This window comes from Panthera leo, chromosome D2 (genome assembly GCF_018350215.1).
Source record: "Panthera leo isolate Ple1 chromosome D2, P.leo_Ple1_pat1.1, whole genome shotgun sequence".
Classification (NCBI taxonomy): Eukaryota; Metazoa; Chordata; class Mammalia; order Carnivora; family Felidae; genus Panthera; species Panthera leo.
The window spans coordinates 35,737,434-35,760,851 of NC_056689.1; the positions used below are offsets into that span (position 1 = coordinate 35,737,434).

The 23,418-nt window shown below is 44.1% G+C and overlaps 1 protein-coding gene across 17 annotated transcripts in view; it reads left to right on the forward strand.

Moving 5' to 3' along the window:
* The window catches only part of LRMDA (leucine rich melanocyte differentiation associated), a 1,023,531-nt gene that overhangs the window by 531,846 nt on the left and 468,267 nt on the right, over positions 1–23,418 (forward strand). For 3 of the 17 annotated variants that reach the window (XM_042909267.1, XM_042909268.1, XM_042909269.1), the window contains one exon: positions 3,046–3,166. The exons of 9 other annotated variants lie outside the window; for them this stretch is intronic. In XM_042909267.1, the coding sequence (XP_042765201.1) occupies positions 3,090–3,166 (77 nt within the window). In that variant the 5' untranslated portion in view covers positions 3,046–3,089. Of the gene's footprint in view, positions 1–3,031; positions 3,167–16,032; positions 16,087–16,819; positions 17,171–20,943; positions 20,996–23,418 lie in introns of those variants that run through there. 5 more of the 17 variants (XM_042909265.1, XM_042909266.1, XM_042909262.1 and 2 more) reach the window with 5 other exon arrangements.

Sequence of the window (23,418 nt, forward strand, 5' to 3'; positions counted from 1 at the left end):
GAAGGTAGAATTTCAGGTACAGTCAACCATGACCTGCCTCCCACTCTCACTTTAGGGCAACCTGAGAGTCAAAGCAAGGAATTTCCTTAAAATGGCTACCACTCATTCTATTTGTACTTGTCCACGAGCCAATCAAGAATACACGTGGAAGGTAAACTAACTTGCAAGAGCAGAGGTAGAATTATAGCCCCATTTCTACCCCTGATTTGCACAGTACCATGATCTCTGGTAGCGTCCTCTGAATGTGATCTCCATATTGCTCATCCAGCTGAGAGATGATCCTGCAATTAGTGGGCTTCACCTGGCCCAGCCCAGCCTACAGCCAGGCAGGTGAATCCAGGAGCATTTCTTCCATGATGAGAGAGTAGGAAGTTGGACTGAGTGTGCTCCATGTTGCTTGGGACCGCCCCCCTGTGGACTAAGACTGGAAGGAAATGGTCCTCTCCCTTGGGAAGTCCACATTGTTGACATCCTTCCTGGTCTGCCTGGGGCTGTTCTACCTATGAGGCCATCTCCTGAAGGCACCATGTTTTTTATATAACATTTTGTCCCTTTAGAAATTATCGTGATGCATGTCAAGAGCTTTCACACCGAAAAAAAATATGTCACATTAGCTTCCAAGTTTCTGATTGTCTAAATAACGCAGCAACTCAACATACAGCTGTCTGGCATTTTGACAGTACAATAACCCATAATTCTTCCTGCCACTCAGCACTTCAAGGTTAGCATTTTGTAGTTTGCTCTCAAGGAGTATTCATTTAAATTTTCAAGTGCAGAGTTGAATGTGGCTGCCTCATACCTCCCTTTTGATCTGTTCTTTATTTACTTGGGTGCTCTTCCAGTTTATTACATACATTGTATGGAATGCTCACGCATGTGTATAAACTTTTTTGGAGAAGTGGAGTGTTGTTCGACTTACTGCTATTCTCTCTATAGTTGGGGATAAGAGAGGGAGAGAGATGCTAAGCTTCACAGGGCAGCTCCCTGGTTTGTGGTGGTTCCTAAGCATCTGACATGGGGTGAAGTAAGAAGATATAGGTAAGAGGATGTAGCACTTGGACTCTCTCTTGCCTCCTTTCAGAAGGCAAGTGAAATGCTTGTAGCTTCTTTCTGAGGAAAGAAGGAGCTTTGGGTTCTGAACTTACTCGTGGGAGAGACTTGTTTTCTTGGTCTTTCCTTGATCCTTGAGTCACAAGGAGGATTCTTGAACACCCAGTTAACATCTTTGATTTAGCTGCTGGTTTTGAATCTTCCTTACTGGATTGGTTACCACTAGTCACTGTCATAGGCAAGTTGACTTCCTTAGGTGGGAGACTGGGTTATGAATCTGGCTTTCATCGATTGCCTAAATAACCTTGGCCAAGTCAATAATTGACCTCTTTAAACTTTTTTCCTTTTTAAAATGCGGTTACTAGCCCTCCTTATACCTGCCTTTACAGGCTTCTGGCTAGGTTAAGGTAACACAATAGAAGCACATGTGCTTTGAATTATTGAGAGCTGTGCTATCTCAATATTAGACATTATTGTGGGTTTTTTTTCCCCTTTTAATCCACTGCCAGTCTACATCCCTGATCTACATTCCTGCCTCCAGTAATCGAGTGGATTATTGTGATGTGTGGGTCTTTTTCTGAATGTAATGCCTCTTGCCATGAATCAGGTTTATTTATTGGCCCTTCTTGGATTGTGTTCAAGGGAGAATTTCTGGATCTCAGACACCCTTAAGACATCTCAGGGTCTAAAATTTCTAAGGTAAAACAATTGTTTTAGATCAGTGACTGACCAACTGGCTCAATAAATGTGCTTTTCCTGGGAAAACCCTAACTCTTGAAACTCACTAATCTACTTTTAAGCCTGCCAACTTAAGCACAATTTAAAAGCCCAAATGTGTGTATAAGAAGAATCACTGTGTTGATATGAAGTCTGTTTACACTTCAAAGCCATTAGAGTGATAAATATTTTACCACCATTGGGCCCTAAAATCTCTGGAACATAATTTGCTTGTTGAGGCCCTATTGGAGTTGGTACTCCTGACAGAAGATTAACGGTTCTTTAGGAGCCTTGGGACTCACTTTGACAAATCTGGCATAGACTGCCAGCTGGATATCACCGAATCTTTGGATCCAAGCTCATGGGGAGTTTCTAACATGTGGAATTTCTCTGGTTGGTTGGTTGGTTGGTTTTGGTGGGGAGAAATCTGGGTTGACATTTTTCAGTCTATTGGAGGCTTCAAATCTTATTTGCTCTACATTTGCCACGTGGAAATGGGGAGATGGAAATCTTGCATAGTCCACTTGGATAAGATGGTGGAGTGTCACACATTTCCATGCTCAGAATAGCCTTGGCCTGGGAGGAGGACATTTGGACGGGGTTAACCACAAACGTTTAGTTACTGGCTTATCACAGTCACTTGAATTACATATCATTCTATACATTTCAGAGTGCTTTTGCATCTGTTACTATAACTGATCTCAGAATAGTGCTGTGAGGTAGACATGGTCAGGGTTTCTAAAATTATGTTTTTAAGAATGTTTTTTCAGATTATGAAAATAGTGCATATTCATTGTAGAAATGTTGGACAATACTGAAAATCATAAGAAAGAAATTAAATTGCCTGTAATTCCACAGTTGCCAGAAATAGACACTTAATCCATTCTAGTATACATCCAACCCCATATACGTTCCTTTTGTGTGTATACACCTATATCTGTGGATTATATTTTTCTTATAAGCATATATCCATGTTATAAGTATAGTCCTTGGAAGCCCAATGTTTAATGTCTTAACCTGTTCTGTTATAAAGGATGTATGTATCATAATGTTGTTGAGTAGGTTATTTTCTGTTGTTCCCTATTATACTCAGCACCATGAAGAATGCCCCAGGAAATACATCTTTTTTTTTATTATTATTATTTTAAACATACCTCTGATCATGTCCTTAAGATAAACTGTTAAAAATATAATAGCTAGGAAATTTCTATCCACCTTTTGAGGGTTATTATACAAAAGGTCAAATTTCAAGACAGATATTTTATCCTCATTTTATAGGTGGGCCAACTTAAGAGCAGAGAATTTCACTGATTTGCCTGGGAATGCATAACAAATCAGTGGAGGAATCTGGTGCCTCCATGGTAGCATCTGCCTTGCTGGCCTCTCTCACCACCTGGAGGTGAGAATACCACCCCCTGCAAGGGTGAGCCTTGTTTTCTGTGGTGTGATCATGGGCTCTCTTCACAAACTTTTGTTAGGTGTGGTTTGTGGTCCACATGCCACTCTGTAGCCTGTGAACTGGAGATTAAATAAATCTTTATCCTATTTCATGTCAGTGTGTCTTAGGGCTTCCTGGGCTCTCCCTCCCTGAGGCTCCCTCTCCCACCCAGCACAACCTCAGAATGGTGGCCAGGCAGCCTGCCTGCTTGGCTCCCTTTTATTGTACACATTTTGGGGGGAATACGTGTCAAGTTCCAGGCCTCATGTTGGAGGTGGAGGGTACAAAGATATGTTCAGTCCTGGTTCACAAAGAGCAGCTGGGACTTAAACCTAAAAAAGAAACAGATAACTATGATGAGGACATGGTTGTGGGCCTGTGGAAAAAACATTTTATTTGGTGAATTTCATAGTGATGTTCCTGATGCATGATAAACCTCACTCTGCAGCCACAGTGGGTCCTTTTGGTTTCCTATTTCAGCGTATCAGTTTTGTTCAAACCTGTCCCTCACAGTCTCCTCACTTTCCCTCCTTTTTGTCCCTTGTCTACTTTGGCGTGCTTCCCATTGTTTTTGTATATAGCTAGCATCTAATAAGTAGCTGATGGAGTGGCCGGATTACTGGGCCTCTGCATACCTGCGTTTGGGTCTTATTCCTGCACTCCTATATTCCTGAGGAGTTGTACCAGTCCTTAAGTCTCATTCTCTTTTATTTGTATAATAAAATGAAACAAATAGGTATTAAAAATAATATGTAATGCTTTTGAGAACCTATTATGTACCAAACACTGTTGTAAGGGCTGTACACATATTGACTTATTTAACACTCTACCTTTGTGAGGTAAGGGTTATTAGTATCCTCATTCTTAGGGGTAGGATCTAGCCACCCAGGTTGAGGTCCAAGACCGCACAGCTGGATGGACAGGAGGCGGGCTGATTCGAGAACTTGCTCTCTTAACACTGTACTCCACTGTTTTAGGACCCTTTACTCTTGCATTCATCCCCTTTCCTTACATTGTACCTGACACAGGAGTTTAATGTCATCAATTTGGGAGAGCAGAAACTTTCTTGAGGTGGTAAGTTACTGCCTCCCAAACACATGGATGTCTCAGACCTTGGCCACTCCCCCATAGGGCTATGAAATATCCCAGAGCCAGGGAAGTGTGAGGTTGAGAGAGACCAGAGAGGAAAAGCTTCTTTTCAAAAAAGAAGCGGCTTTTTGAGCATCAGCTATTTGAAGGTCAGTGTCAGTGATGGACTAAAACAGATGTGGCTTCTGCTCCTGGGAAACTTGTGACCCAGAAAGTGGGGAAATATGTCACAAAGCTGATGGGACCATTGGGAGAGAAAGTAGTAAGGGTAAAAAATGTTTCCAGGTTGAAATACCAGCTCTTTTCAGACTTGAAGGGGACTGTCCATTCTGATGCAAGAACTATCTTTTTCTCCAGTGGACAGCTCATGCTCCTGGGTCTTGCAAGTCCAGATGGAGTCATAGAACTGTTGCTGTCCAGAGCATTCACTTGAGGGCTGGGTTTTATTGTTGTCATAGCATCTGGCTTATATAAATATGCTTTGTCATAATGGAGGGAGAGGGGGGGAAGAAAATCAAGCCGGATTTTTGGTTATTTGTAGATCTTTTTCTTTCTATTGAGATTTATAGTAAGCCAAAATGCCTGGAGCTGGGATTGATTTGAATGAAAAAGTATAGATACACATATATGCATGCTTGAACAGTGTCAGGCTTCCAGTGTGTGTCTAGTTACTCTATAAGTCCCCAGTCTAGGGGGTTCTTCTGCAACTTCATTCCAGCAAGAACAGGCACTGCCTCAGTATTCATTTCAGTGGCATTGACAATACTGACAATATAATTGACCTAAAAAGTTCTGGATTTCCTGTTAATGCACTTTAGAAATGTACATCAACTACCAAAAAAAAAAAAATCATTTCTATCTACATTTCACTTGATTTCCATTTTCAAGAGAGAGGCTTCATCATTATTATTCTATTTGAATAGCACTGATATCTTGAAGGATGGAAGGAGATTTCTATTGTATGCGGGAGTACTTTATTTCGATATTTTCTTTGTCTGATTATACATGATAAACACACATTAGTGACATTTCGTGCATGTTTGGAAGATAAATGGGGATATCTCTTTAAACCATTCCTGACACTTGCTAACCTGTGAGCTTAATGGCATTTTCTCTTTGATTCAATAATTTGTCTGTCAAAAAAAAGCTGGGCTGACATTCTCCTTGTTGTGGGATTGAAATGGAAAAGAAATCTCTTCGCTTGAAGATAATTTTTTTTTTTTTAAATTGAGGGGAACATTTTAGGATAAAAATGTTTTTAAAATTATTTGGGTTTTTGGTGGTAGAGGTGGGGGCAGATATGGGGAGGGGGGTGCTGATGAATGCTAGGGCCCTGACATTATGTGTGTGGCAAGTAATAAAGGGGAAACGATTACCTCGGTCTGAAAGTCCTCTTGAAATAATTAGGGAATATGTGAATTCTTGCAAACAAGGATGGCTTCTGCTGATGTGTGTCTTGTGGGAGGCTGTCAGCCTTCCTTGTGTGGAGGTTGTTGGGTTGGGGTGTGTATCTGTGCATGGAGGGGTGACTGTGATTCAGTATGCCTGCCTCGGTTCCCTCCAGACTCATTCTGGATGAAGGGGGAGGGAGAAAGGTGGCCAAGCATCATTCTGAAGAGGCTTTAAATCCAGGTGGTTTTTCTTTTGTTTAGAGATTTTGGAAGAGCCCTGTTCAGGAAGTGTGGTTAAAAAAAAAAAAAAATCCTGGAGGTAAACCTAGAGTAGGGAGGCAATGGTGGGCTGGGAGGGGCAGGTGTGGAGCTCTTGAAGGAGCCCTTTGCATTTGTGTAAAGGTGGCCTAGCATGTTGGGGAAGAGGTGCCACTTCAGATCTGTATCATGTGACTCCACAGTGTATGGCTGACCCTGCCTTCTTAGACCCCTCCCAGTATTGAGAACTTTTGGGAAGTCTGAGTTAGGTAAAGATTATGACAGTGGTTGTGGCCGGCAGTGAGATTGGGAAGGATGCTTGGTGTCCAAAGTCTGCTTGTCTCCCTGCCCCCCTCCAGCCCAGGGTCTTCAAGTGTGCCATTAGAGAACACTGACTTATTAAGCTCTCTCAGCATATTTCATTGAATGTCTGGTGTGTGCCAGGCATGGTTCTAGGAACTGGGGCTGCATTCCAAGTCCTACAACTTGTCAGTTATGAAGTTGGGAATAGAACTCTGCTCTCTTGACTCCTGATCTGGTGCTTTCCAAGCACAGCAGGCTGCTTCCCTGGAGATCCTGCCTTTTACAGGAGCCTAAGGGTATGAAATTCTTTCCCATTATCTGGTTGTTCATCCCCTGGCTTCCAGTCCCCCTCTGTGGGCCATGGTTTCCCTTGTCTTGGAACCTGGCTCAGTCATCCTGGGTTGCCCTAGTGAAACCCAGTAAACACATAAAAATGAAGATGTTAGCGGTCACACACATTTTGCCAGCCTTGACTTCTCGCCAGAAAGTAGGGACATTTTAAGACCTTTGAACATCCTGAGCACTTTTCATTTTGGAGACCTCATCATACAACATATCAAACATATTAAAATGACCCCTTCCCCATCTCACATTAAATATGATTGATGAGGTTTCACTGTGAAATTTTTGGAAGGATTCTAAGTCATTTTTACAGTTTGGAGGCTTAGGAATAAATTAATTTTCTCATGAAAACTTTGTTATATTTATATTTAACTGTAGAGCTTGACTTGATTAGTGCTTGACCTACCAGTGAACATAGGGTTTCTTTCTGTTGAAGTTTATTTGAAATTTTATTAATCTTAGTTTTATGATTTTTATTTCACATTTTGGAGCCATTTTTTTCCAGATCTTGAACATTTTGTTGACCATTCAAACATGTAAAAGAAGGCACTTGACACTATGCCTGTCACTCAGTCATGGAGGAAAGACACCAAGGACAGACCTCCTTGTACACACTGACCTAAAACCAAATCCTGGACTTCAGCATTTGGTGCTCCTCAGGGGACTCCAGTTGAGCCAGTCTTGTTTGTAGGCTTGCAACCGTCTTCCGACCCCACCCAGGGAAGGGCCTGGGTATTATAGAGGTGACACTGTGGTCGCAAGGAGAACTCCTGTTTTCCCCTGCTGCAGTGTCAGCCCAGGCTGTTACAACAAAATACCACTGACTGGGGTGGTTTAAACAACAGAGGTTTGCTTTCTCACATTTCTGGAGGCTGCAAGTCTAAGATCCAGGTGCTGGCTTCGCTTTCTGTTGAGAGCTGTCTTCCTGATAGGGAGATAGGCACCTTCTTATTTTGTCCTCAGAACTCTGGTCTTTCTAATCCCATCATGAAGGCCCCACCCTCATGACCTCATCTGACCATAATTACCTCCCGAAGGCCCCATCTTCAAATACCATCATAATGGGGGTTGGGGCTTCAACATAGAAATTTTGGGAATACACCAACATTCAGTTTATAGCATGCACTGCGGTTGGAAAGTGTGGCCCTCAGGATTTATGGCTCTGGGCTTCGAATCCCATCCCATCACTCTTTAGGAGTGTGACTTAGGATGTAAGTTGGTTATATTCTCTGAGCCTCAGTTTCTGTTTCTGTAAAATGGGAATAACGATCCATTTGCAGAGGTATTGTATTTGCAATAGTGTTTGTCAAGGGCCTAGTTCCCAGGAGGTAGTTCTTCTCTTTATATTTGCCCCACTCACCTGGGGGCATATTTAAATGAATATAGCAGCTCATTTTTGAAGAACTCTCAGCTATGTGTGTGAGATTGAGGCGGAAGGAGAGGGCAGGGAGACAGAGCCCAGGAGCATGGCAGAGGTAGGAGACAAGTAGTCTCTGGCACGAAGGCAAGACTGGGCTTCTATAAGAGGAGTTTGTTTCTACATTTTTGGAAAGTCTTAGGCTTGTGGGAACCCCTTAGGTTGTATGAGAGGACAAAGGGTGGACTGAGAAGGCTCCTCAGGGTTCACGTTTTGAGGTTGAAAGGCCCCCAAAGTGGGAGTACTAAGCTTGAGTTTTTTACCCTCTTCTGGTAAAAAGCTTATTAAACCCAAGCTTAGCCTTCTAAGTTCGGGGCCTCACTTTTGCCATTTCCAGAATAGGGAACAGAAACTGAAATGACTAGTTTTTATAAATGATGGGGTTTTGAGCCTGGGGTAGGAGTGGGGGTTGGTATTTATGTGCAAATGGCTGTGGACTTTGCAAAGTGCTGGTATCTGGGGAAGGAACCAGTGACCAGCATTTAGAGAGCAATCAGAACAGGGGGTGCCAGGCTTGGCCGAGAGGACGGATGGGCAATGATATGACAGTAGTCTGTTCCCAGGCTTCCCATATTGGAGGGGATTGGCAGGTGGAAAATCGGAGGAAGCTGATAATCCCCCAAACCCTTCCTCTTGATTCATGGCTGCCAGCAGCAGATTAACCTTCTTGACTGACTCAAGTCAAGCCTGGCCCATGGTGGGAAGTAAGTCCCACCCTCTCTCCCTCCCTTGAATGCGCAATGTGTGTTAGGCATTATCCTAAATATTTATATTACATCTGTGGGCAAAACTGGCAAGCATTCTCATGGACCTTATAATGTACATTAAACAGTCAACATGATACATAAATAAATTATATGGCAGAAGGCCATAAATGCTGTGGGGGGAAAAAGAAAAAGAGAGTAGGTAATAACATTAGTAATCCTGGGTGGAGGTGACAGAGTTTTAATGAACATGGCAGTCAAGGAAGGCTTTATTAGGAAGGTGAACAAAGTTGAGGAAGTGAGTTGAAGGAGAAAAGTACTGTCAAAATGAGCTTGCCATCTCTGAGCTCACAATATCTGGTAGGGGGAGAAGAAGCCAGCCAACACTGGAATTCCTGGAATAGAATTTCTCCCTAACAAATGGAAGCAACATGGTTAATGGAGAGGAGGAATGGCCATGCTTGCCTGCCTGCCCTTAATCATCTGTGTGGTTCATGGTACCACCAGGCAGGTCTTGGTATCAAATGGAGACTGGGAGGTGGGGTGTAAAGCCAGCGTCCTCTACTCAGGTGGGTTTGATGGGTCTCTATGGGCTTAAAACATTTGTTGGATGAGTGTCTGAATGAGGGACCGAGTAAATTTATGAATGCATAAATCAATGAAAGATGAGTAAAGACTTTTTTAAGGGTGGGTAATTTACAAGTTCACATCCTAAGTTACTAGTTGAATGTCTAGCCTCAGTGATAATTACTTTAATTACTTTAAGATGTTTTGCTTTGGATATAGGAGTTTCTACCCCTAGGTAAACTTTCACGTAATACAATGGAAAATGATCCAACTTTTCAAAAATGTGTTGGGATATCATGGTATAGTCCTAGGTTAGGTTTTCATATATACCTTTAGTCAAGATAGGGTATTCTCAGAATCAACTTGTAACTTCCCCTCCTTTTTAAAGTAAGAGCAAGGGGCACTTGGCTGGCTCAGCCAGTGGGGCATGTGACTTGATCTCAGGGTTGTGAGTTCAAGCCAGATGTTGGTTATAGCGATTAATTAAAAACAAAATCTTTAAAAAAAAAATAAAGGAAGAGCAGATTCTGATTAACTTGTTAATCACTGTTCCTGTCAACAGCTACTCTTAGTTTTTAATTGTAATCTGGAGATGGAGGCAGAAGATTGGATATCTGGTGGATCTGCTGGTCTGTTAGTTATCAAATTTTGCACGTTTCCAGAAAGTCCTGGGGAAACGGAGATATACAGACAGACAGACTGGGTCTACTCCAGGTCTATTGTATCAGAAGTTCCAGCTTTGGTCCCCATTATCTGTATTTTAAATTCCTTCTCAGTTGATTTTGTTGCAGATGGTAGAGGGATTTAAGAAATGCTGCACCATAGTCACCTTTGAGGGCAGAAATTATGATCTCTTGTTTTAAAGTATTTATTTTATCGGTGCCTACTTTCATACTAGAAAAGCAGTAAATCTTTATTGCTAGAAGCCAAACAAAACGATTCATCCCCCTCCATCAAGGTAGCATTCCAGTCTTCTATTTTTTTGTACAGTTTTTCCCCAAACATAGAACTATTGTATAAATATTACTATACTATTGGCTTTCTTTTTATAATACAGTATCCATATTTCTCAATACTTTTAAAGCTCTGTGATATTCCAGAGTATACAAGTGATGGATTATTTCCATCACTGAAACCCCTGGCCTTACGCAGCCCTTTCCACATGGAGAAATGTTGATAAACCTTTGTTTCCTGAATAACTAAGAGGAAACAGCTATCTTGTACCATTCACCCATGTCCTTGTTGCTGGTCTTAGGGCAGAGAAGTCCTTATTCAACCTCTCTCTTCCCCAAAATAAGCTTGGTGTTAAAATAAGGTGACTTAGTTCTCCTTAGGGAAGGTTCTGGGCTGTGGCAATGACCCCTCTAATGCAGGGGTTCAGGTCAATGTGAAAAGGAGTTATTGTTGCGCAAAGTGAAGGAGAATAAATCAGCCAGTCAGAGGTGGGGATAGTGCAGCACCCTCAGATGCTGCCTTCAAGGCGTTTATAAACCATGTAAGGAGATAGAACTTGCTCCTCCTGGAGAGTTAACACAAGAATATAGGGAAGTAGCTGGTGAGGATCATGAGAGACCACAGAGCCCTCGTGCTCCCTTTGGACTGAAGTCATCAGTGAAAACTACTTAGGGGAGAGCATTTGGATTGAGTTCAGGAGAGTCTGATTAGCTCAGCTGAGAGAAGGCTCTTGGATTACTCCACCGTGCACAGGAGAGAGCTGTTGTGCCCCTGTCCTGCCATATTAAGACCAACGGACTTGTGTGTGGGGCTCTTGGGAACCAGGTGGTTAAGGAACCAAATAAAGTAATCATTCCCTGGGCCCTCCAAGAGGAGAAACAACAGCAACAAAAAGCTCAGCCCTCAGCCGAGCCAAGCTCCAAGAGCCCCTTTCACAGACACATAAATATTTAATAATCATCTGTCTACAACCAATCTAGGGGAAAAAAATCTTTAAATAGACTGCTCGAAAGGCCAAAACCTGAATTTTAATTGAGGTACTTTGAATTACTCCCATTAGTCAGTCGCTCTGACTTTTTCTTAGTGAGGGGTGGATTGTTGTTAAAAGGGGGGATCAGAATTATTAGCAGTCCTTAAAACACACACACACACATACACACACAAAACTGCTGTTCCTACTAAATAATAAACCAGGCTTCTTTTTTTAAAGATGTGGCATTTTCGGAACATAAAGTGGGAGAGCAAAGTACGATAAGCCCCACACATCAGAGATGCAATTTGAGGAGTTAAGGGCATTGGGATGCCTTACTAAGCATTTTGTTGTGAAATCACCTCTGTGATTCTCCCTGGTCCCGAGAAAGTTTGCAGGATGAAGGAGGCCTCTGTGTGTGTGTGTGTGTGTGTGTGTGTGTGTGTGTGTGTGTGTGTTTATGTATTTATTTTCCTTTTCTCTGCCCCCTGGGCCTGTGGTCTCCTGCAGCTGATGTAACAGTCCTCTTGGAGGTGCCCCCTGTATCTCACGCTAGCCAATTTCAACAGTCTAAAGTACTCAAATTGAGCCATTTTGTTCTCTGTAAAATAAACCCCAGGCCATTATGCGTGGTTTCTCATTCACCCGCCTCCTGGTCTCCCTTCCCTTGGCCCCTCTCTGCCCACCCTCCCCTCTTTCCCATTCTCTCCTTTCACTCCCCCGCCCGAGAACAGGAGGGGGGAGCAGACCTCCTTTAGGAGAACGCTGTTTCCAGTCGAGGCATGTCAACTCCACTCTGGCACAATTTGCTTTGAGATCTGTGTCATGGAGTGGGGCCGCAGGGTCACCCCCACCATAATTGATCTTGCTTATTCATCTGCTTCCCCTGTATCTCCCTTTCCCCACGCTGGCCTTTGTTTGGATAAATTGTTTGAAGATTGACTGTGGTGCTGAAAGCCCCCTGCCCCAGTGCCCCCACCACCTCGTCCAGGGTGAGACAGTGGAGTGGCACTGTGGGAAGAGAGTTCTTCTGCCTGCCCCCATCCCAAACACGGAGGACATCCCCCAGTGTCACACGTAAGGTGATTTCCAGACTAATTTCCTATGGACTCACTTTGCACGGCTCCTTGTGCGCTGGTAGGAGAAATGTTAATTGGTGTGTGAGGCTGAGATGTACTTCGGAAGGATTTATTGTTGTAAGCAAAGGAGGAGAAGGGGGGCCGCGTCCATCTTTGTGATGGCTCTGAGTCCACACTCACTCGCTCCAGATTATTTTTAAAACCAGTGGTAATGATGGATCTGAATCCAGTAATTTATTCGATTTTGGGTCATTAACCCTTGTTCTGCTTATGGCAGCAAATGACTTCATCGTCAGAGATGATGAGTGTTCCAAACTGTGGGGATACTTGGCTCTCTCGAGTTCTCATCTGAAAATCAATTTTAAGCAAGTGGCAGGCATCAGAAATCCTCTCTGCTTATAGGTTTCTGCAGCATTGCCTCTAGGATTAGAAGATGTGGGGAGGGTGGAGGGGGGGAGAAGAGAGCCCCCGGAAAACTTCTATTGCCTCAGAGTTTGTGGTGGGGTGGCTAATGTCCTGAAAAGGCTGCACAATAGACTCTGTCAAAATGGGTCTTTAGGAGTAGGGAATGGATGGCAGTTGGGAAATGGGGTAAAGGGAAGGAAAGGAGCAAGCCTTCATCTAGCGATCCTGCCTGTAGACTGAATGACATGGCTTGAAATCATTGTTTTGATTCCCATTGACTGAAGGCTGGAGGGGCTTTACTGGTTAAGCTTTTAAAGCCGCAGCAGTTTAAACTCTTTCCCTTTTTGCCTGGTGCACCCTTTCTCCAGTTGACCTTGAAACACATTAACTCATCTTTGGAAAGAAACTGAACAAAACACCTTTTGCCTTCAAATCTGGGCTGCCTTCTGTCTCAGAGTGTTACGTAAATTGGTGGCGTCGCTGGGTGTCCCTGACTTCGGGGCAACAGAGGACTGGTGTGGTAGTGCTGGCCAGCCTCCAGGCAGAGCGAGTGAGTAAACACTCCTGTGGCTCCCCTACCACATCCCTCTGCCACAGTGGACAAGCTGACCGGCAGTGTTCAGGGTCAGGGGCACTCCTGCCCTACCTTTGAGGGTGGATCCAATGGTTGAGCAGTACTGGAGAGTGCACCCAGAATGGACCCATCTTTACACATGATGTGTGTGAGCCCTGTCCTTTCCTTAAATGTAGTCATGTAAAGTTCATTGCTGAAATTTCCAGGTAAAATATTTGGGTGCAAAATAGGGATTTTTAGAAACTTTTAAATAGAAGATACTTAGTAATCATTTAACCAAATCCCTTATTTTTGTAGATGAAGAACCTATGGCTCAGACATGTCACTTGCTTTGTCCAAGATCACAGATAGACTGTGGGGAGCAGAAATGGTCTTAGAACCAAGGTTTCCTGAGCAGTGGTGTACCTGTAATGGGGACAGGTTGCCCCAGGTGTGGGCAGTAAGGGACTCCATTGTCTGTAAAGAACATATAAATGATAACAAAGACCCTGGCTCTGACTTTATTACCACCATGATCTGACAGTTCCAAACAGTGTCCGTGATAAAATACCCCTTCTCGCTGTGGTGGACATTCCCACCAGCCCACTCCCCGCCTCTTTGGTACACCACTGTTCCTGACTCCCAGTTTTATGTTTCCCCCCTCAAAACCAAGAGGTAGCCCCATCAAACAAACCACAAGCAAACAAAGAACAAATCCTGCATTGAAGTACTCCCTGCTTCTTTCGGACTTAAGTCAGGAAAATAGCCTTTTGGTGAGCTCATTTGGAGGCAGGGCTGGCTGGTGCAGAAAAAATGCAATGTCTTAAAAATTCATATGTGGGGGACCCAAAAGAACAGTGATGGGATTTGCAGGACTTGCCTGGCCCACATCTGTCTGCTGCATGAGTGTGGGTGCTGAGCCCTGCTTGCACGCTCTGACTTTATGCAGGGCCAGGAGCTCCTAGCCCTGGGTCTGGGTCAGAGTCAACAGAGTTGAAAACTCTCTGGATTACTGTCTAAACCTAATTCTCTCCCGGATGATTAGAGCCTTTGGGAAAGTAGTCGGTGGTCTGAGGGCCTGACCTGCTTGTGTGTGCGTCTCTGTGTGGTCATTTTGGCCAGACTGGCTGCTGTCCGGGCTTTTTTTTTTTTTTTTTTTTTTTTTTCCCCTCTCCAGCCATCCCCCTGCAACGGCTGGGTAAATATTCCAGTCTGACTTCAGCTGCCGAGTCATCAGTTCTGACAGACGGCTGCCTCTTTGCAGCGGCCCCCCCTCCCCACCCACCCCCAGCCCCTCATTTCATCTTCCCCCTGTCAGAACTCACCCTTTGGCAGAAATCTTTTCCGAGAGCTAAATGTGAGCCTCAAAGAGATGCCGTCAAGGTATTTTTCATAATTTTCAAAAGTAATTTCCTTCCCTCCACCCCCCCACCCGCCTTCTCTTCATTATAATTATGTCTTAGCAGCTACCCAAATCAGCATGGCAGGATCCAGTCCTCTTCCCTACAGGGAGGGCCAGCCTTTCCCAGCTCAGCTCGCTGGGGTCGGGGGAAGGTCCCCAGGAAAGGAAGGCTGGACAAGCAAAGGCTTCCTCACCATTGGCTTCAGAAACAAGGTGATAGAATCATTTCCTAGGAAAAAAAATAAAATGATTTCATGTCCCCTTGGCTCTAGAAAAGGACCCCAAAGGTATTTCCCTACGTGCCGGGTCCATAACAATATTTAGGGTACTTTTCATACAGTTCAGGTGCATGTTTTTGAGAGTAGGTGACATCTGGTCCACAACATTCTCTGGTCAACTTGCTCAACTCTCCTACCCCTCTCCCCTCTCCCTCTCATGTTTCTTCACTCCCTCAGGAAGGAGTCAAGGAAAAATTTCATATTTTTTCTCTGAATCTTGTCTCTGCCTCCACCCACCTCCAAATCCCTCCTATGGCTGGTTCTCAACAGGCATCCATCCCCAGGAAAAGGAAGAGGAGTAGAGTGTATCTGTGGCCCTCTGCAGAGACTGGGGTATGGCCAGCCCCAGCCCAACTGAGATCCTGGGGGTAAATTATCCTCTCCTAGGAATGCTGGGACTTGACATTCAAAAATCCTATTCATTGAAAACAGACACTAGCCCCGAAAACCTGGTTTAGTAGATAAAATCTGTAACCACAAGAGGATAAATCTAGTTTGGCTTGTTTGTACTGGTCTAATTTAATATGATCTCCCTTGGAGTTTCCAGCGTCTAGATTTTCTAGATCATTAAATCCATTACTTTTCAGTGTTTGCTTTTTTTTTCTTTTTTCAGAGGATAGGGGATAGGGAGTGGGTATATTTTTTAGTGGCATCCTTCACTAATCAGGAAAGCTGCATCAAAGCCCATTTGGGGTCTGAAGTGACTAATTTCTGGGCCAAAGGGCTCTGAAGGAAGATTTCTACCCAGTTAACATAAATGACCCTAGCAGAAAAGTAAAAAAAAAAAAAAAGGGGGGGGGGGGTCTCCTTGCTGCAGCCACTGCTGTAGTAGGACTCACAAAGGGTGGAAAAGTCATTTCTCACCTACTGAAAATGCCGAATGCCAGCACGAAGGGAGATAGCTGAGAGCTAATGTGTGCCCTTGAACAAATGGGCCATCTCTCCGACTTTTGGACCTCATGGGACAGGTAGAGCAGGCCTCACACCTGCAGCTCCGGGTCAGCAGGCTGAGGTAGCTGAGAGCTTCGTGTAAGAACAGTGCTCATGAGAGCAGACATCATTGTTTCATTATGACATACCCCCTCCCAGTGTCAGTTTTCACTAAGAAAGCGGTTCTGTGAGATTAGGCACCCTCTACCCTTCCTACATTCACCTTTGCTATGCGAAAGGTGAGTAGTGGAGAGAATCCCAGGTTGCTCTAGCCCTTAGTCTGTGCCGGGTCCCCTCCTCCTTGCTGGACCACCGTCTTGCCCACTGGCACCACAGTACCAGTGCCCTTGGCAGTGAGAAGTGGCTGTGGGCCACGGTTGTCTCTGAAGCTGAAGTCTGGGAGACACTTGCTCCAGGACAGGGCTCACAGCTCAGCTACACCCCCAGAGCGTCCATGCCCCCACTTTATGGCAGAGAGCCAAGGAAAGACTAGAGATTATTTGCTTATTGGGAATTTGAATCCATGACTCTGTGTGCGGTGTGTGTGTGTGTGTGTGCGCACGTGCACATGCACACATGAGAATGTGTTTCTCTCCAAGTCTTTTTTTTTTAGCTTTGATAAGATGATCCTTTTTTTTTTAAATTTTTTTAAATGTTTGTTTATTTTTGAGAGAGAGAGAGTGAGACAGAGCATGAGCGGGGGAGGGCCAGAGAGAGGGAGACACAGAATCAGAAGCAGGCTCCAGGCTCTGAGCTGTCAGTACAGAGCCCCATGCAGGGGCTCAAACTCATGAGCTGTGAGATCATAACCTGGGCCAAAGTTGGATGCTTAACTGACTGAGCCACCCAGGCACCCCCTTTCCTTAATTTTTTGGCATTACCTTTTAAATAATCCGTATGGATTTTTCCTGCCCTGTAACTCCTAACAAAGAGAAAGCATGGGGACAAAGCAAGCTGGGAGGCAAGTTTTGCAACTTGTCAGTTTGAGCAGTGAAGCAGTACATGTGTGCACATGTGTGCGTGCGTGTGTGTGTGTGAGATAGACAGACACTGGAGTAAAACACTTTGTCACCAAATGGTGTCCTTCCTTGGGCAGAAGACTACACTTCGTGGTGACTTTCCCTGCATAATTGGACTGTCTCTTCATACAAGCCAAGATGCTTGTTTCTGAATATAAGCCCATGCACTCTCAACAGGTCAGGAGCGATAGTAAAAACCTGTTGTCTGGCTTTGTATTCAGAATAATGGAGTCACTAATCTACTTGATCTGGCCAAGTCAGATAAAGAAGAAAGTGAAGGATGCCCATGTTTCAGGGATAGAAGGTACTTGTAAAAGCGATTTCTTTGGGGGAGGGGGATCAGGGGGAGACACACAGGAGAAAAAAAAAAAGGAGCAAAGACTGTTGGAAACCTTTTAATTAGTACTAATTACCTCAGCAGAAAATGTTGGAAGCTTGAAAGGATTTGTGTCAGCAAGTGAAAGATCAAAGATTGCTAGGCTCGCATTTTAATCTGTTGGCTATAAAAAGGAATGAGGGGGGTGGTAATGGGACCCAGGAGAATGGCTGCCCAGGTGGCTCTACCCTTAATCCCTTCTTTACTGCTGCAGCCTGAGGCCTAGTCCCAATTACATAATAAGATGATTTAATTTAATTTTTTTCTTTTGCTTTGACTTCAACTGGGGCGTAGGGGAGAGGATGGGTGGTTTTCCTCCCCTTCCGTGAGGATGGAGTAGGCTGGGGACCATAGACTTGGACACTGCACAATCCCTTCTATTGATTTTTTTCAATCTTTTTCTCATCCAGCAAAATGACACTGTAATTTCAATTAAAATAAGACTGCAAACAAAAAACTCCACACCAGGGAAAGACTTCTTCAAGACTGAGAGAGTCTCTCAGTGTACTAAGGAGGTGAGGCCTTGGCTGGTGTGGTCTGGCTATGGCTAGAATATAACTGGGGCGACAGGTAAACTATGTCACTGGAGAACCCTGCCAGTTAGTCCCACACTGTGATAGTTCCTTCAAAGTCCAGTGGGGCAGGAAGAGGGAAAGGGAGGGAAGAAGGAGAGCAATACTGACTGTCTACACCATTCACCGTGGAGGAACTGTGTGTTTGCTCCTCTCTCCCTTTCTGTCACCACCCTCTCTTCCTCCTCTTTAAGAATAGATTAGGCTGGGGCAGGGTCTCTATAGCTCTGGGTGCTCTGCATGTATCCCTTTGGCCCTCACCATTTCTGTGTCCACCCATTTCATGGATTCCACCTCCAGGCACCTGTACCTTTTCTCAGGCCACTGGAGCCTGCTCAGCCATCAACCACTGACTCCTGGAGGAGGTTGGTAAATACAAATACCTCTGCTCCCTTTCCCATCGTGTGATACAGCTCTGAGAAGTGATCCACCCTGCATCCCATACTAGTCTAGAGCAGAGATTGGCCTGAGAGCCCAATCTGGCCTGTTTTTGTAAATAAAGTTTTATTGGAACATTTTTATGCTGCTCATTTATATATTTATTTGCTATCCATTTTATATTATCTATCTACTTTCACACAGAGTGGTGGTGACAGAGATCATACGGCCCTCAAATCCTACCATATTTATTATCTGGCCACTGACATAAAAAGTTTGCTGATCTTACCCTAAAAAGCCTTTGAACTCCATTTGGCCCCATCAGCAACCTGTCCTGCGATGCATCACTTATTAACTTCTTTCCCTTTCTGATCTCACTTTCTGGTGCTTTGTATATCGTCTCTCAAATAAATGACTTGCTGTCTTTATGTCAAAGTCTACTTCTGGGAACTCTAACCTAAGACCTTTTGTGCATGTACATGTACAAAAGACAGAATCCCTGCAGGTAGTGCTGGTTAACCCCTGTCTCTTCCAGGGTCCCAAGTGTATACTTTCGGAAATGCAGTGAACCAGATAGCAGCTCAGCTTAGAAAACCTAAAAATGCTGTAGAGTGTTGCCCTTCGACTGAAGGACCTGCATTCACATCATTGAACCATTTCATTCATGAATATAGGGTCATTCCTAAGTTTTTAGGTTTAAGTCCTCAGGATGAAAGCCTACATGGTATAATCCAAACTATCTGCTGTAGATCCAGGAGTGTTGCTCAGTGCTCTGTGGCATGGCACTTTCAAAATTTTTAGTAATGGGACACCTGACCTTGACTGGTCCAGCTCCATTTCAGAAAGTCAGACCACTGGACACCATGTTTAAATATCCACATGCTGTAGAACAGGCTACCAAAGAAGGTTTGGGGCCCAGATCACCTGGTGTTTGGCTTGTGCCAGGCACCTAAAATCTTATGTACGGACCCTTCTCATGTATAAGCATTTTTTGTCTTCCTTTGTTCTCCTTTATCTTCTTATCTCAGTTAATTCTGATATTCATTTATTATGAGGATGGAGAAGGTCTAGTTTGCAGATGAGGGAAATAGGTACATCAGCATCTTGCCATTTGTGTTACTTTTCTATTGCCGCATAACAAGTCACCCCCAAATTTAGCAAGCTTTATTTATCACAGTTTCTGTGGGTCGGGAGTCTAGAGGTAGCTTAACCCAGGGTCTTTCACAAGGCTGTGATTAAGATGCCAGACAAGGCTGACATCCTTGCAAGCTCAACTGGGGACAATCTGTTTCTAAGCTCATTCACAGGGCTTTTGGTGGGATTCATTTTCTCACAGGATGTTCGAGTAAGGCCTCATTTTCATGGTGGGTATTGGCTGGAGGCCTCCCTTGGTTCCTTACTACATGAGACTCCCCACGGGCCATCTCGCAACATGGCAGTTAGCTTTTAAGGAAGTGGGCAAGTGAGAGAGGGAGATCCAACAAGATGGATGTCACAGTCTTTGTAACCTTATCTCAGAAGTGAGATCTCATCACTTTACCTTATTCTATTCATTGGAAGCAAGTCATTAAGGCATTAGGTCCATCCCACATTCAAGCAGAGGGGATTACAAAAGGACATGCATACCAGCAGGAAGGGATCACAGTCATCTTAGAAGTCACCTCATACCACTGACACTCAGTCCTAATGTCCCCTTGGCATTATTTAAGAATGAGGAATCCAATGCAAGTAAATTTTCCCTTTTGTCTTTAATTGTTAAATAATATTAACTGTTTTGGAATGAAAAATTTTTTAAACTTTGATCAACCCACTCCTCTGTATTCTTAAAGAGATTAAACAGCATATATTCTTAGAATCTGAAGTCTCAGTTCAGAATCTATGTCTTTGAGGGGCGCCTGGGTGGCTCAGTTGGTTGAGCATCTGACTTCTGCTCTGGTCATGATCTCACAGTCTGTGAGTTCGAGCCCCGCATCAGGCTCTGTGCTGACAGATCAGAGCCTGGAGCCTGCTTCAGATTCTGTATCTCCCTCTCTCTCTGCCCCTTCCCCACTCATGCTCTCTCTCTCTGTCAAAAATAAATGAACATTAAAAAAAATTTTAAAGATTCTATGTCTTTGAAAGTATCATTCCTGGACTTCCAGCCTAAAGTGGACCACTCCCTTCAAGTTCTTGTAGTGCTTACTTTCTATATTGTTTATTTGGTATATAATCCCACAGCATTTTGTGACAGTTCTGTTGTTATCTTGAGTTACTTCTTGACTCTTATATTGTGTAATTTCCACATGCTGACATCTTGTCTTCCCATAAGAATTATAAACAATTTGAATGTGGCAACTGTCTAATACTTCAAATAAAAAGCAACTGAATACATGTTGACTTTTTCCCTTGGATGTTGTTGATTTCTGACTCGTGACCATGATTTGTGATGGCTACTGAATGGTGTGGTGCTCACTGCCCCTATACTGAGTAGCCCCAACCCACTCTTATTTATTTTGGTAGGTGGTTTTGCTTTAGTCGTCAATGTTGTCCTTTGATTTCAATTCAGTAGCCTTTGATCTCCTGCCTTTTCCCCAATTTTGGCCAAGATTAGGAAACTAGTCTTAAAGTGCTGTTTTGATTGAAAGTCACAGTTTTGTCAATGCTGAAGATTCCTTTCCATAAGATCTTGGTTTATGACATCATTGGGGCTGAGAGGGGACCGAACCTTTTTTGAACACTGACTTCACGGCAGCATCATTCACTTACCTCTAGGTTCGTGGCTAATGGCTCAGAGAATGCAGATGGATGCACATGTGAACTTGAGGTAAACAATGTGCTCTATTTTTATATCCTGAATGATGATTGTATGAAGCCTGCACTAGGAAGCCTGGGGAAGAAGAGTGAAAATGATTATGGTTTGAGGAGGTTGGGGCTGACCACCCCATCAGTGCTTGTGATTGCAAGTTTCTCTTCAGGTTAGGGAAATACGTACATCGACATCTTGCCATTTGTGTTACTTTTCTATTGCCACATAGCAAATCACCCTCAAATTTAGCTCAATACCTGGTCACATACCTACCTACACATATGGTGTCTCTCGCTCATACTATCACCTCCGTGGGCACCGCTGAGAATCTTGGCACTCTTTATGGAACTAGGCGTATCAATTAGGCATTATGGTTTGAATTCTGTCCCCCAACCCCCACAACCGCTTAAATTCTTGTTGAAGTTCTAACCCCCAGTGCCTCAGAGTGTGAACTTATTTGGAAATAATGTCATAGATGTAATTAGTTAAGTTAAAATGAGATCATACTGGAGTAGGGTGGGTCCCTAGTCCCATATGATCAGTGTCCTTATAAAAACAATGCCATGTGAAGAGGCAGACCCACACATAGGGCAAAGGCAAATGCTGGGGTAGAGGCCTGAAACAGATCCTTCTCTAGTGCCTGCTGACTGACACTTTGACTTCTAGCTTCCAGAACTGTGAGACAAATGTCTGTTCTTCAAAGCCACCTAGTTTGTGTTACTTTGTTATAGCAGCCCCTAGAAAACCAATACAGGAAGTATTCCTGGCCTGGTTTTGAGGCCCTAGCACCTCACGTCCTGTCCTTGGTCCTGAATCAGTGCCCTTGTTTTCTGTCTCCACACTCTGCCTTGGTCTGCCATTCCCTTCAGGATTTCCCATTCTCTGAGGGGTTGGTGGTGATATTTTTCTGTTGTATGTCCAGCCTGGCTGCTGCTTCCCCATGGAAAAAAGGAGTCCACCAAGAGTAATGATGGGGACTTGTCTACCCACACTTGGACAGCTGCACTCAGGCAAATCTGAAATGTCTGACTGGGACATGTTTCAAGCCTGAGGCAAGCCCTTCTGTGTGTGGTGTTTTCTTCATGGGCTACTCTGGCTTCCCAAGAAGTGTATACATCTTCTAAGGGTGCGCCCATCTGTGGAAGTTCAGGACTTCTGAGCCCTAACAAGCTGCAGCTTCCAGCTCGCTTGATAAGGTTTGCTGTCACTTTCTTTTCTGGTGATGTTGGGGAAGGGAAGAGTCACGCAGCCTGTCAGTCTTGTCTGCTCCCACGAAAGGGGAAAGTTCTCTTACTTTCCTCGTGGAGACTGACAGCTATGCCAACTCTTCCATCACTGTGGAGGCTCCTTCCCAGATCATGAATTGGGTCAGCAGGACTTGAATGTAACCCTCAGCTGTGGAGGAGGGCTTGCAGGACAGTAGTAAGAGCAAGATGGAGGGAGGCTGCTCACCCCACACTGAGAGAGCAAAAAGCATTATCTTTCACCTAATCCAGAGTCTCTCAACCTCGGCACTAAGGACACTTTAGGTCAAATAGGTTTTTGTTGTGGGGGGTGTCCTGTATATTGCAGGATGGTTAAAGTATCCCTGGCCCCTACCCACTGGATGCCAGTGCCACCACCCAATTATGACAACCAGAGGTGTCTTTAGACATTGACAAGTGCCTCCTAGGGAGGCAAAATCACTCATCATTGAGGACCACTGATGAAATCCCATCAAACACCTGTAGGGATCTCTGTGGTGAGCTGCAGTGTTCTCTCAGGAGAAAGCACAGGCATCTCTTTTTAGGAAGGGATAGTTTTGGGTCAATGCTGGGTGGCTGTGGGGAGTTAAGAGAGATGCAGGCTTATAAATGTCAGACTTCCAGGGATGTTTAAAGACATAGAGTGAAAAGCAGCTTCAATTGATGCATGATGTTACAGACCTAAATGTTAGAATTAATCAGGCTCTAGTGATCACATTGCTCAGGGGTTGCTGTTTGCTGGCTCACGGGTAGGGTAACTTCCATCCCTGTCTGCCCAGGACAATTCTAGTTAAAGCCTATTTTCAGGTCATAATGAGTAACAGTGCCCCTTTATTCCGGGAGATACTCCTGTGTAGACAACAGATAACATAATCACCCTCCTGGGCCAAGTACAGCCTATCACTGTGTGTGTGGACAACACACATACTAATTCAGATACCTTTGGGTGGAGCATATGCTGGGATTCCCTCAGTCCTCACCAGTCCTTACTGTCTTCTCTGCATTGTCTGTATTTCAGTACTTCTAAAATGAACATTTCCTTCCCACATTTCAACGTCTCTGAATCCATCTCAAAACGGATGGCTTCTTAAAATTGTCACCAGCCAGGAGGCAGTTGTGATGGAGTTGTTGTCACTACACATCCTAACTTAAAGTTGTTACTATTTTCACCTCACTTGACTAGTACACATTTTTGAT